At 38.7% G+C, this 14,997-nt stretch overlaps 2 protein-coding genes and 1 long non-coding RNA gene across 3 annotated transcripts in view; all 3 read left to right on the forward strand.

The window, feature by feature from the left end:
* The first annotated feature begins 7,784 nt into the window (after nt 1-7,784).
* LOC148596553 (uncharacterized) lies at nt 7,785-8,747 on the forward strand. The gene has a single exon (XM_088564292.1). The coding sequence runs from the start codon at nt 7,785-7,787 to the stop codon at nt 8,745-8,747; it is 963 nt and encodes a 320-aa protein (XP_088420418.1).
* A 315-nt stretch (nt 8,748-9,062) lies between these two features.
* LOC148596554 (uncharacterized) lies at nt 9,063-9,692 on the forward strand. Its single transcript, XM_088564293.1, has one exon. It carries the CDS (start codon nt 9,063-9,065, stop codon nt 9,690-9,692), a length of 630 nt encoding a protein of 209 aa, XP_088420419.1.
* Nucleotides 9,693-10,201: 509 nt separating this feature from the next.
* Nucleotides 10,202-14,997, forward strand: part of LOC148596555 (uncharacterized) — a 29,526-nt gene continuing 24,730 nt past the window's right edge. The window contains exons 1-3 of the long non-coding RNA XR_015919041.1: nt 10,202-10,284; nt 13,194-13,216; nt 13,573-13,615. This is a non-coding gene — a long non-coding RNA (uncharacterized LOC148596555). The remainder of the gene's footprint in view (nt 10,285-13,193; nt 13,217-13,572; nt 13,616-14,997) is intronic.

The raw sequence follows: 14,997 nt of genomic DNA on the forward strand, positions 1-14,997 counted from the left end.
GTCATTCAGGAAAGTCAGCACACAAATTAGGGAATAAAAGAAGGGGATCAAGTCAGTTATTAACTAGTAAATTAAGCGTATCACGACCACCTTTTTCATGCCATCAAAAGGCATTTTTCGGTTTCTGTATTTATGCAGATTATACGTACTGAATTTCTTTGGACATGGAATGTTCTAACCGATCATAGTATCCCTTCATTGATAATTTGTGATTCATTACATCCTTTGATTTTTTTCTGTTTTCTCGATCCCTCTCCAACCCGCTTTTTTTGAATTTTTTTTTTCGATTCTCGGCACGGTACGAAGAGAAGTCTGAGAATAGTATGTAGTTGGAATACATACTGAATCTTATTGTCATAAATGTCTCTTTTTTCTTTCGACAATTTTTTAAAACTGAATTATATCCCCCGCAAAAAAAAAATATATATATAAACAAATATAAACTAATGGGCAGAATATAGAATATTTTCTACTTGTTAAAGTTCCGACGCCGGCTCAAAGTCTATATACAGCCGGTCACAAGGGGTGGAGAAAAAAGTAAAGAGCTTAAAAAGATTAACAAGCCCGGTCTCGACTGTGCCTCGTCGGTACATTTTTTTTTTTTCAAAACTTCATATATTCCTAAGTTTTCCACATTAACTAACTGTATAACTTGAGACAATATATGCCAAAATATGTCTTTAACTAGAAGTCAATACCAGAATATCCAACAGTTGAGACATATTCATAGATGGAAGGGATAAACTAAACACTCCTGGAAAATAATGCAAAAATAACTTACCCCCAAATACTCCACATTTCTAGGGAAATGCAGAAGAAAAGATGATGAATCATTGAGTTCCAAACCAGAATGTTTCTTATTAACGAAACACGTTTTTAATAAATGTTGACAGAATCCTGGACTGATGAGTGTTAAAAGATTTTAAACCATTAAACATGACCAACTTGTGACTGTTTCTTCTGACAAAAGTTGCTTGGCGACTGACCGGAAGCATTGTCACTCGGTAAAACCTGCTGTGTCCGAGCTGCATACCAACTTTCAAATCATGTATACATGTACATGAATGTGAGATAGGTTTACATGTACGCACGAACAGAAGTAAAAGAATATGCCCTATGTTATGACAGGGGCATTACAGTAAGATTTCGGTTTCATTGACATACAAGAATAAATGTAAAGAAAGTCGATGAGGTTATTTTCGTAAGGCAGCGACAGTACGGAGCTGCTACCTAATTAAATTAATAAATTTAAAATAAAATAAAACGACTAAAGATTAAAAGTCGTTAGCGATTCGAGCACATAGCTCGCGTTATCTTCTTTGAGAAACGACATTCGATTTGTATGTTATGATATCGTATGAAGATAGATAGATTACAAGTACGTTGACGGCAGTCATTTCTAACGCAAATAGTCAATAGAAATATAACCTAAACTTAAGCAGGTCTCCGGAAGTTATTTGGACATATGCTTTAGCGTTATGATTGTATTCATTTTCTAAAAAAAATAATTTTGAAACAGAAAATAGCAAGAAATCTGGTTTTGAATTTCCCCTTTTCAGCTGCCTTTTCAAAAGAGGAAATATTGAAGAAATATTTGATTTTTGAGATTTTAGGGCTGGTTAGTTTGGCCATATGTTAAAGGGTTTGTGTTAATAAAAATATACTGTTTACCGCAGCATGTATTGTAATCAGCATATGCAATAATAGCGATCACCGAGAAGCGGTGTGAGCTCTGCGATTATTACATGTACTATCTAAATTTCCTTGAAGATTCCCCAATATACTAACGAAAAAAAGTCGTTTCCCGGAAGTAACAAAACATGACTGTCCATACGAAGAAAATTCATCGCTTAACAAATAAATGATAACCCAAACAAATAAAAATACATAGGTGAAGATACGTTTCAGTACAAATAAATTCATCTTTTCTGATAGTTTTCGAGTCTTCCTCTAATTAAAAGAAGTGAATATGATGTTTTAACACGTGGATGTTCGCACGTGTAATTATCTCCGCTGTTCCACTGTCGGTGTTGTCAAGAACCTAACCTGCCTTGGAAAGAAATATAACTCCGATTATATTATCCAAATGGAAGCATAGTTTTTTCTAACATAGGAAAGGCAATCATTTTCTTGTTTGGAACTGCCAGCTGTCGTCTGAATTTTGTTTACGTCACATGATATGTGTAAAATATTCCCTCCATCTGTGGAGAACTGTAATATTTACGGTATCTGTACAGATTGATCTGGCAGGATAAAACTGAAAAGAATGTTGCTAGAGACGCCCTTAAGGGATAAAATATGTAAAGTGTTGCGAAGCGCTTTAAAGTTATCGACCATTTTGAAGGCAAGCAGGGACGGATCCAGGATAATAGATTAGGGCGCGCACAGTCAAAATTTTGCCGAGCGGAACGAGGCAAAAATTTTTTTGATGTTATATTTTTGAAATATTCTTCTAGAGTGGGTGCAATGTAGATATCCTTTGTGGTAAAATTAGCGAGAAATTAAAGTTTCAACCTAAAAGCGCCTAAATCTACCCCTGAAAACCCATGCTTTGCAAATTTTATGGGGGACGCACGCCCGCCACGCCCGTCTGAATCCGCCCCTGGCGAGGGGAAAGAGGGATATGGTTGGAATTATGGAAAAACATTTTTTCTCGTGTTATACATTTATTGGAAAAAACTCCCCCACTAATTAAGAAGACAGATTTTCAAATAAAAATATTGACTTCGCTTGCTGCTAAAATATAAATGAAAATATTGCATTTGCGAAGCAAAAATTTTCATCCGGGTTGACCTCCCCTTCCCCTTTGTAAGGTCCTTTTTTATTTGTACGAGTTTCGTACAGACGGTACATGTATGGTAAAGCTCACGGTGCTCGCTGATTTAGGCAATGCCTGCCCCACATATTATAGAATGGCTGTAAAACTACACAGATATCCTCCCCCGAAAAAAACACTATCGCTGTCAGCTTATACAATGTACTGTACATCAATAAACACATTTCCAATTACTTTAGTGCATCTACACGTTCATGTATCAAAGCGTATCCAGACGAAGATTCCGGGTTTTGGAACCCAAAGCGTATGTTAAAAATGTGTAAAAGATTACAGCCTTGCCCCTCTTTACCACGCCCCGTGTAGGTCCGGGTGTTAAAAGAATAGTCCTGCATCAGCGCTAAGCTTGTCGTAAAAGGCGACTAAATAGTGCTCAGAACCCTGGCCGGGGTCTAGGGCGCTCTGCCCACAGAGCAACTGGGATGTTTGCCTCAGGTGGTGGAATGGGGTACCCCTGGTGTGTTACATGCTGGGGTTGTCAGGCTATAATACGGAAAACCTGACCGCAAACCATAGGGTTGCACCGTGTTGGGAAAGATGCCACGTTCCTCGCACGTTAAAGAACCCTCCTCGATCGAAAGCTAAAGCAGAAGCAGCAAAAGCTAGACTTAAATACGTAACTATGGCAGCAGAGATGAAAAAGAAACAACACTTATTGGATGAACAACAGGCTAAGGTCAATAGAGAAAAGGCTGAATTGTCTACTGAATTAGTTTGTTTGTTTGTTTGTTTGTTGGGGTTTAACGTCCGAGCAGCAATATTTCAGCTATATTCAGACAATGAACATGAAATGGATGATAAAATGAACATGAAATGAAAAAAAAGGATGGGTCACAAGGATAATAGGGTCGACAAATTTTGATTGCCACTGGAAAAAGGGGGATGGGTAAGGTTGGGCAATTTAGCCTCCTGTGGCGGAGCGCAAAGGTTCCTACTCCTATCGAATACCACAGCAGGGTTCTTTAACGTGCGAGGAACGTGGCATCTTTCCCAACACGGTGCACCACTATGGTTTGCGGTCAGGTTTTCCGTATTATAGCCTGACAACCCCAGCATGTATCACGCCAGGGGTACCCCATTCCACCACCTGGGGCACACATCCCAGTTGCTCTGTGGGCAGAGCGCCTAGCCCCCGGCTAGGTTTCTGAGCACTATTTAGTCGCCTTTTACGACAAGCTTAGCGCTGCTGCAGGCCTATTCTTTTAACACCCGGACCTGCACGGGGCCTCTACTGAATTAGAAATTATTGAGGCCACTGATGAAGTTGCAGCGGCCATGGCAGAATCAGAAGCGTTAGAAAATTTTGATGATTTGCATTTGTGTTTCCAAAATCACCAGTGGAGTTTCAGTTACCTACAGAAACAACAAATGCTAGACAACGCACCGATGAATATGTAGATACTTTGAGTGAAACCATGTTGAAAGTGCACCTAGATGGTGAAATCGATAAAAACAATAATGATGCATCAAATGTAGTAGATACTAATACCCATATCCAAGTCCAATACAACATGTTCAAACTCCAATTGCAACTGACTTTACAAAATACCTGCTTAAGAAAGACCTATTGCTCAATAGGTTAACTGCCTTTGACGATAGACCAGAATCTTATTTATCATGGAAAATTTCATTTCGTTCAGTTATGCAGGAATTAGAAGTATCACCACAGGAGGAGCTTGACTTTCTTTTGAAATATTCTGGCCCAGAATCTAGAAAACACATTGTCAGTATAAAGTCCTCTAATGCTTCGAATCCTTCATTAGGTCTTGAGAGAGCATGGACGCGTCTTCAGGAACAGTATGGATACCCTAAAATGATGGAACTTTCGCTTAAAAGGAGAATTCAGAATTTTCCCAAAATTAGAAGGATACTCAAAAACTCTATGATCTTAGCTTCAGAGATTGATGCAATGAAATCTGACGAAAGTATGGCACCTTTTCTTAGCCACTATGGCCCCGTGCAGGTCCGGGTGTTAAAAGAATAGGCCTGCAACAGCGCTAAGCTTGTCGTATAAGGCGACTAAATAGTGCTCAGAAACCTAGCCGGGGGCTAGGCGCTCTGCCCACAGAGCAACTGGGATGTGTGCCCCAGGTGGTTGAATGGGGTACCCCTGGCGTGTTACATGCTGGGGTTGTCAGGCTATAATACGGAAAACCTGACCGCAAACCATAGTGGTGCACCGTGTTGGGAAAGATGTCACGTTTCTCGCACGTTAAAGAACCCTGTTGTGGTATTCGATAGGAATAGGAACCTTTGCGCTCCGCCACAGGAGGCTAAATTGCCCGACCTTACCCTTCCCCCCTTTTTCCAGTGGCAATCAAAATTTGTCGACCCTATTATCCTTGTGACCCATCCTTTCTTTTTTTCATTTCATGTTCATTGTCTGAATATGGCTGAAATATTGCTGCTCGGACGTTAAACCCCAACAAACAAACTTAGCCATTATGACTCTTCGATTGGTTTGTTTGTTTGTTGGGGTTTAATGTCCGAGCAGCAATATTGGAGTGACCCCATTGGTCAACAAATTACCTCATAATCTACAAGTGGACAAATTCTGCAGTCAAGAATATGGAAACATATCAGGTGTCTTATCCAAGATTCGGACATTTTGTAGACTTTTTAAGAGAACAAAGTAGGGTACGAAACAACTCTAGCTTTTTCTATGAAAGTAATTCAGGAAATCAAGCTCAAGGTAGAGATAGTCACACGAGTAGGTTCGATAAGAGTTTACACAACAGGAACGTTCATGTAAGAAAGACTGAAACAAGTACTAATGACAATACCTCCAAACCAAAGAACAAGTGTCCTCTTCATTTAACGGATCATACGTTAAACAAATGCCGAGCATTCAGAGCCAAACCTATTGAGAAAAGGAAACGATTTCTCAAGGAAAAGAAACTGTTTTAAATGTTGTGATTCTAATTCACACTATAAATGGAACTGCGACAAGAATGTCAAATGTGAGATTTGCTATAGCAAAGATCATCCCACTGCACTGCACATTGATCAACAAGTACCAAGATCAATCTTACCAGAAAACTCCGTTGCTTCTTCTAAGTCAATCAACGTTTCGTCAGCGAAATTTAACTCGTAACTCGAGTTATTCCGCTCAAGGCGGGGAGAATAATGTGAATATCAATTGTACTTGTATTTGTGGTCCCTACGTTGGAAAATCATGTGCTAAGGTTATCATTGCAAAAGCATATCTGAAACAGAAACCTGACAATGTTATTCGTCTATATGTAATGCTCGACGATCAAAGTAATAGAACACTCGCTCGTTCAAGGCTCTTCGATGAGTTACAAGGAAACTATCATGATACTGAATATGTTCTAACCTCATGCTCAGGCAAAGTGAATACGTCAGGAAGGAAAATGATCAATTTAGTCATTGAGTCATTAGAAAGTTCTAACCAATTGGATATACACACTGTGATTGAGTGTAATAGTTTACCTGAGAATCGTACTGAAATACCTACCCCAGTTGTAGCTCTGAGGTACAGTCATCTTCATGATATTGCACATCTCATACCCGTAATTGAGGATGATACTCCTATACTTATGTTGATTGGAAGAGACGTTATTAGAGCTCATCATGTCCTTGATCATCGTGTAGGACCTGCAGATACTCCCTATGGTCAGAAGCTTGCTCTAGGTTGGACACTAATTGGAGAGAGTTGCTTAGGCAAAGTTCACACTTCGGATGATATGTCAGTTTACAAGACTAGCGTACTAGTAGATGGGCGTGGTACAATGCTTGAGCCTTGTAATAGTCACCACAAGGTTCGTGAGAAATCACCATACTCTTTAGAAGTTTTCTCAGATCTAAGATATGGACAAAACTCATTGAAGGAGCTAGATCAAAATGTCTTTCTTAGAAATAAGGATGATGATAAACCCGGATTGTCAGTTGATGACAGATTATTTCTTGACAAAGTTAGCAGGAACTTTCGGAAGGACGAATCCGATGGAAAATGGACATGCCCACTACCGTTCAGAGATGACAGACCGAAGTTGAGTAACAACCGAGAACGAGTTTTGCGAAGGGCATTCAATCTTGACAAGTCTCTCAGGAAAGATGAAGTCAAGCGGAACCATTTTCTTCAGTTCATGAAAGCTATGCTTGAGAACGGTCATGCGGAAAAGGCGCCTCCCTTACAAAACGACGAACAAGCTTGGTATTTACCAATATTTGGCGTATACCACCAGAGGAAAAGGACAAAATACGCGTCGTATTTGATCCAGCAGCTAAGTTTAATGGTATCTGTCTGAATGATGTGTTACTCAGTGGTCCTGATTTAACTAATAGTTTACTTGGTATACTTTTGAGGTACAGGAGAGAACAAGTCGCAGTTGTAGCCGACATTGAACAGATGTTTTACAGCTTTAAGGTGGACAAGGAACACCGGAATTACTTAAGGTTCTTTTGGCATGATAGTAACGACATGGATAATCCACTTATTGAATATCGTATGTGCGTGCATATATTCGGAAGCACCTCTTCTCCTGCCATTGCTACATATGGCCTACAGTTAACAGTCAGCCAAACTGGTGAAGATTGGGATGTCAAAAACTTTGTTCTAATTTCTACGTGGGTGATGGCTTGGCGTCTCAGGAGTCGGATACAGAAGCCATTAGTTTAGTCAAACGGACTCAAGATGTACTTCAGAAGGAAGGTAAATTGAGACTTCATAAGATAGCATCGAATCATAAGCAAGTAATGGAAGCATTTCCGTCAGAAGATTTAGCCAAAGGTTTGGAACACTTTCCTAGTGAGCCTCTACCAGTACAGCAGTCTTGGTGTTACGTGGAATTTAGAAACTGATACTTTCGTTATTGAAACCCATACTTCTGATCGGCCATTCTCGAGACGTGGAGTATTGTCAACTATAAATTCGATTTTTGACCCTTTGGGATTTCTAACACCTGTTGTACTAGAGGGTAAACTCTTGATGCGACACTTGATTAGTACAACAAGTGACTGGGACGAGCCGTTACCGGAACAGTATTTGAGTCTCTGGAATCGATGGACATCTTCTTTGAGTGAACTTTGTAATTTGCATATTCCTCGTACTTACCTGAAAGGTTCATTTGCTCAGTCGAATCAGAAATCTGTACACATATTTTGTGATGGGTCGGGGAATGCTATTTCTTCCGTCGCCTTTCTTCGTTCTGAAGCCGATCATGAGGATATTGAGTTGGGATTTCTACTAGGGAAGTCTAAGGTAGCCCCGGTACATGGACATAGTATACCTCGACTTGAGTTATGCTCAGCTGTTCTTTCGACTGAAGTCGCGGAAATAGTATCAGCTCATCTTGATTTGCCCATTAGTGAATTCCGATTCTATAGTGACAGCAAAATTGTATTGGGCTACATAAATAATCAGACGAGGAGATTTTTCAATTACGTAGCTAACCGTGTTCAGAAGATACGATCGATTACAAAACCATCACAGTGGCACTATGTACACACCGACAGTAATCCAGCAGACGAAGGCACTCGGACGTTGTCGCCTTCCGAAATGTCCTCATCATCATGGCTACTTGGACCTAACTTTTTGAAAAGTCCACTCCACAAGGAAAGTGAATTCGTAGAATTACAGGATCCTGAAGCCGACAAAGAGATCCGTAAGGAAATTGAACTTCAAACTTGTAAGACTGACACGGAGATAAGGAGTTCTATGAGTGAGAAATTCAGTAAGTTTTCATCATGGAAACGTCTAATCAGAACTATCGCTAGATTGAAACATGTAGCAAAATCGTATGCAAATCGCTTCAAATGTGTTGGCTGGCAATTATGTGACAATTCAAACTTACCTATCGAGCTCGGAGAAGCCCAAAATCAAATCATTAAACTTGTTCAGCAAGATGCTTATCTCGACGAGCTTTCGTGCTTACAGGAAGGAAGACTTTGAAAAAGATCAAGTCATATCTCTGAACTTTCTCCTTACTTGTACTCAGATGGACTGTTGCGTGTTGATGGACGACTTCGTCATTCAAACATACCGGAAGCAGAAGCTCATCCAATTCTCATTCCAGGTCGTCATCACTTTGCTAGTCTTCTCGTCCGTCACTTTCATGACACAACATATCATACAGGTCGTCATATCACTCACGGAGCCATCCGCTCAGCGGGATTTTAGATAACAGGTGGTAAATCGTTAGTATCATCGATCATTCATCATTGTGTCGTTTGCCGAAATTTCAGAGGTCCTCTATGTAATCAGAAAATGGCGGATCTACCTCATGACAGATTAGCTCCATGCCCACCGTTCACCAACGTTGGAGTTGATTGCTTTGGTCCGTGGGAGGTGGTCGTTCGTCGCCCCCGAGAAGGCCTTTCACACAATAAGAGATGGACAGTCATGTTCACATGCTTAGCGTCAAGAGGTGTACACGTAGAGGTTGTTGAGGAGATGAGTACCTCATCATTCATTATGGCATTGAAAAGATTTGTTTCGATCAGAGGTTCAGTCAGTCATTTCAGATCAGATAGAGGATCAAATTTTATAGGTTCGATTCAGCATCTTGGGATAACACCGATTAATGTGGAAGACGGTAAATTGAAGCAATACCTGAATGACACTAGTTGCACATGGGAATTCAATCCTCCATGCGCTTCCCACATGGGAGGTGTGTGGGAACGGGTCATTGGAATGACACGACGTATATTAGACAGTTTGCTACTTGATGTTCCAGGACAGAGCTTAACCCATGAAATGCTCATAACTTTTCTAGCGGAAGTCACTGCAATAATAAACTCTAGGCCATTGGTACTGTTAGACACGGACTCCGAAAATCCTACTCCACTGTCTCCTTCAATGCTGCTGACACAAAAACACAACAAGTTGTTGAGCTAAGCAACCCTTGTCCAAACGATATGTACGTCAAACAGTGGAAACGTGTGAAAGTTCTAGCTGAACGATTTTGGAAGCGTTGGCGCATGGAATTTCTGCAAAGCCTACAAACTCGTCAGAAGTGGAAAGATATTCGTAGAAACCTTTCAATTGGTGATGTCGTTCTAATGAGAGACAAACAATTACCCAGAAACTCTTGGCCAATAAATAGCTATAGTGACAAATACTCATCCGGGATCCGATGGCTTAGTTCGTTCTTGTGAGATTCGTGTTGTAAAAGATGGTATCCGTTCATACACAAGACCAGTTGCAGAACTTGTACTGTTGATTCCATACAATTGAGTTGTTAAAGGCATTAACAATTACTTTGTTCATAATTCTTATTCGTTCTTTTTAATTATGTTTGTTCAAATTGATTGTGATGCTTTAGGCATCAGACGGGGAGTGTCATGTCTACTAATTTTTACATTGTTCTTTTTATCGCCGTAACGGCGTTCCATATTTTTGATTACCGGAAGTTTACATTTTTCACATGGTTTCTTTGTCAGACTCCATAAATATTCTTCCTAAATGTTAAACTTTGGCTCATCACGGAGTAAGTAATCGTTTGTATATGATTCATGATACTTTACGATGTTTACGTGTGTGTTAAATATTTGTTTACATCTCTATTTTTAACTATCTTGACATGACAATTTTTTCAATGCGTACGTATGTCATTTGTTTTCAAAACTCCATCAAAAGTATTTTTATTGTTAATTCCAATTAGTACATGCATTTATCAATTATTTAGCATTTATTCACATTATTATTATTATTTGTCCATATTAGACACCCCCCAAAATCGATTTCGTTAGGTAGTAACAGGGTTTTGTTCGAAGAAAAAAAGTATTGAAAGCCGTAGCTGTCATAATTTTTATTGCAAATTTTTTTGATTTGGTATGCAATCTCACTTTTCGTCAATATTTTTGAAGTTCTGATGTTGCATTATTGTTTTCATGGATTTTGATGATACTACAGTGTATTCTACGTCGAATTTATCCAATGGTCTTGCATTATTCACACACTTATTTTTGACTTTTTGACTGTATTTTTTGACAGAAATTTTGTAATTTTTTGTATTCTTATGATTGTATTATTTGTCTTTTAAGTCTTTTACCAATATCATCTGAATAATTTTTTGGAATTTATGATGAGCGGTTCACTTCGGTGCAATCACAGGCACTACAGTTGTTAGATAAAAAAAATAAAAATGTCTCGGGAACACATTCGATCACAATAATACATTTGTCTATAGCCATGGTTTTGTTACCTTTCCGTCGGCATTTATACAGTATTAAGTATGTCCACTGCCACATTATTTGTCAGTCTTGGATTCTTTTGGATTTCTATGGCTTACCTAGGCTTGGCATTTCACTTAAATTTGGGGTATTTATGTGCATGTAGTGCATGCAGAATTTAAAATCGTCAAATACACATGTACTTATATGTTTGTTTGTTTGTTTGTTGGCGTTTAACGTCCGAGCAGCAATATTTCAGCTATATTCAGACAATGTACATGAAATGGATGATAAAATGAACATGAAATGATAAAAAAAAGGATGGGTCACAAGGATAATGGGGTCGACAAATTTTGATTGCCACTAGAAAAAGGGGGGATGGGTAAGGTCGGGCAATTTAGCCTCCTGTGGCGGAGCGCAAAGGTTCCTACTCCTATCGAATACCACAGCAGGGTTCTTTAACGTGCGAGGAACGTGGCATTTTTCCCAACACGGTGCACCACTATGGTTTGCGGTCAGGTTTTCCGTATTATAGCCTGACAACCCCAGCATGTACCATGCCAGGGGTACCCCATTCCACCACCTGGGGCACACATCCCAGTTGCTCTGTGGGCAGAGCGCCTAGCCCCCGGCTAGGTTTCTGAGCACTATTTAGTCGCCTTTTACGACAAGCTTAGCGCTGCTGCAGGCCTATTCTTTTGACACCCGGACCTGCACGGGGTCACATGTACTTATAAAAAACTATGTATTGCAAACAGACAACCTTTAAGTATATGTAAACACTCATTTAATCAATGGACTTTGGTCAGAATTAGGCCAAAAGTCACCCCTAGATATATTGCAGTAGAACGAGAAAAAAATTAGGAAATCGTTAATACCCCGGCTAATTTTCATTCAATCCTTATTAGCTAGTTGAGGCTAATCAGATGCCAAGAAAAGGAACGGATTAGATAGAAACAACTATATCCAATCTGAACAAGGAGCAATAATTCAGTACAATTTTACTCAAGTTTATTATGTTCGTGTTGTAGCTTAAACCGCTTTTCATTAATTCTAGTATTTAAAATATAATCCTTCTGATTCCGACGTAATTCATTTCTAGTACTATATAAAGAAACAGTCAAGTTATAAGAATTGCAACAAAAAGTTATATGTAGTGAATAAACCAGAAGTTCTTTGAACTGTAATTTTATGGCAGAGTAAGACATTCAGGTTCTTTGCATTAATACCGGTAATTGTCGGCTTTCTTTACATAATCATTTGTTTTTATAACATTCATAAATTGTTTACTTACTGAACTATAATTAAAATCTTCTCACCTTTTTCATTATTATAATTCTGAGTACTTTCTTCGGGAACTTGAACCCGAGTAAAATCCATTGTGTTACAGGTACAAATACTGGTACATGATTGTACATACAAAGAAATTAATCTTTTAATTGTTTGTAAATTATATTAACAGTATAGGTTTGGTATATAAAATTGGCGCTAACTGACTAGTTATGTAGCATCTAAAGCGTTAAAAGGAAGTAACCACAAATAACGATACACCAAAGAACAAACAGTATAGTGAACAGTCTCATAGTGTAGTGGCTATACTAGAAGCCATGCTTGACAAGCCATTTATGATTTGACTGTAAAAGACGAAAGGGATATTAGTCATATTTTATTAAAGTTGCTTTTAAAATTAGTTCGATTTTTAACAAAATATTAAATCCCACTTGCTTGAAAAGAGGAAGGTAAATACATATACGTATAGAGCCGTCCGTCCGTCCATGCGTTCGACTTTTCGTCTCTTCCTAGTTCTAATAATCTACAACTTCTATAACAGCGCTGAATGGACTTTGATAAAAACGTTTATCATGTACTTACAGAAAATAATGCCAAAATTTTACCCTATGATAATATGACAATAACATGAACAAATTTATATATTTTCCCTTAGATTCCAGAATTGCCCCAGCCATGTGATATGACATTGTTATATCACACGCTTCCGGTTCATATCAAACACTTCCGGTTGATATCACACCCCTTATTCCGTAATCGCGCCATGTACTGTTCCGTTATCGATTCGATATCTTATTATCGCCCAGAATCAAAAGCTGGAGGATATTTCTGTCGTTCAACGGTGACCAGAGATCCCCTACAAATAGTGCCAGATTGCGTACTAATTTACACGTACATTTGGAAGTTTTTTTTGTCTTTTTTCACTTTATTACAGATAACGTGGTTGCACAGAAAAAAGTAAGTTTTATAGGCGATCAGCTATCCTTAAATAATTACACACAAATACACGCACACAAATACTTAAATAAATGATTTATAATACTTTATTGCTTAATATAATATTTTAGATTGAAACCTCGAGGCGAAAATTATGACAAACCTAAGTGGAGAAATACGCAGAATTACCAATATTATATTAAGTAACTAATGTAATATTAATATAACTGATTTCAATACTACGAAATATTTTTTCTTATAATATTTCATTTCTGGAGATTTAATCAGGCACTAATTTTATATAACAACTGGCAGTTTGGTTTTTGATTGGGGATAATTTAATTGCACAAAGAATAAGTAGTATAATTTGTTTGTAGGTGAAACCTAACATGCTGACTATTTTCAAAGAAAAAGGCAATGGTAATTATTATGATCTCTTATTTGATAGTAATCGCACTTGCTTAACCTTTCAATGGTAATATTTAATGATTTCATAAATCACGATTCAAGTATTATTGAAACTTCCCATTAGGAATATACATATAGATATAACATCGGGTCAACCATGGTCCCCTATAGGAACATGCATATTGATATAACATTGGGTTTTCCATGGTCCCCTATAGGAACATACATATAGAAAAATCATCGGGTTACCCATGGTCCCCTATAGGAAAGAGTAATCAAGGGAAACAAGGTTATAGCGGTAATCAAAAGAATGTAATCCAGGGACAAAGACCAGACATGGAAAACAGACACACACAACAAAGAACATAAAGTAACTAAAATCATACATACAAAGTAACAAAAGTAAATGAGCAACTCGGACTCCACTAAAAACTGGGAGCATGGACCAGGTGCACCGGTAGGGTAAGCGTCCTCTGCTTTTCTAGAAACACCCGCCGAGTTGCTCATAAAAAGTCAAGTCCGGGGTAGACAGAATTTAGCTAAACATGCTCAGAACCCTAGCCGGGGGCTAGGCGCTGTGCCCACAGAGCAACTGGGATGTGTGCCCCAGGTGGTGGAATGGGGTACCCCTGGCGTGTTGCATGCTGGGGTTGTCAGGTTATAATACGGAAAACCTGACCGCAAACCATAGTGGTGCCCCGTGTTGGAAAAGATGCCACGTTCCTCGCACGTTAAAGAACCCTGCTGTGGTATTCGATAGGAGTAGGAACCTTTGCGCTCCGCCACAGGAGGCTAAATTGCCCAACCTTACCCATCCCCCTTTTTCCAGTGGCAATCTAAATTTGTCGGCCCTATTATCCTTGTGACCCATCCTTTTTTTTCATTTCATGTTCATTTTATCATCCATTACATGTTCATTGTCTGAATATAGCTGAAATATTGCTGCTCGGACGTTAAACCCCAACAAACAAACAAACAAACAAACAAACTGACGGTTTTTGAAGATATATGCGATAAACTACCGTCTGATCTCTATTTTTATTTTAGTAACGGCAGCCATGTATTTCAGCGAATCTAAAATCCCCGCATGAGTTCTATGCGGATACCCTAAGGAACAATCATACTAACTTTGGTTCCAATTGGACAGGTAGTGTCAGAGGAGAAGATTTTTGAAAGAAATAACATAAAAAATAGCAAACAAAAGGTCATAAAGGGCAATAACTCCAAAAAGGGTTAACAAATTAAAATGAACTTTGTCTACAGACAGATATTATCATGCTGAATACGTTTATCTTATCAGAAGTTGGCTAAAACTAACAGTTTTGGAGATATATGCAAAAACTTCCGTTTGGCCCCTATGTTCTATTTTCAGTAAAACATTTCCTACATAAGTT

The sequence above is a fragment of the Perna viridis genome, chromosome 15, assembly GCF_037379345.1.
Source record: "Perna viridis isolate PV_CMFRI_1.1 ecotype Kerala chromosome 15, ASM3737934v1, whole genome shotgun sequence".
NCBI classification, from domain to species: Eukaryota; Metazoa; Mollusca; class Bivalvia; order Mytilida; family Mytilidae; genus Perna; species Perna viridis.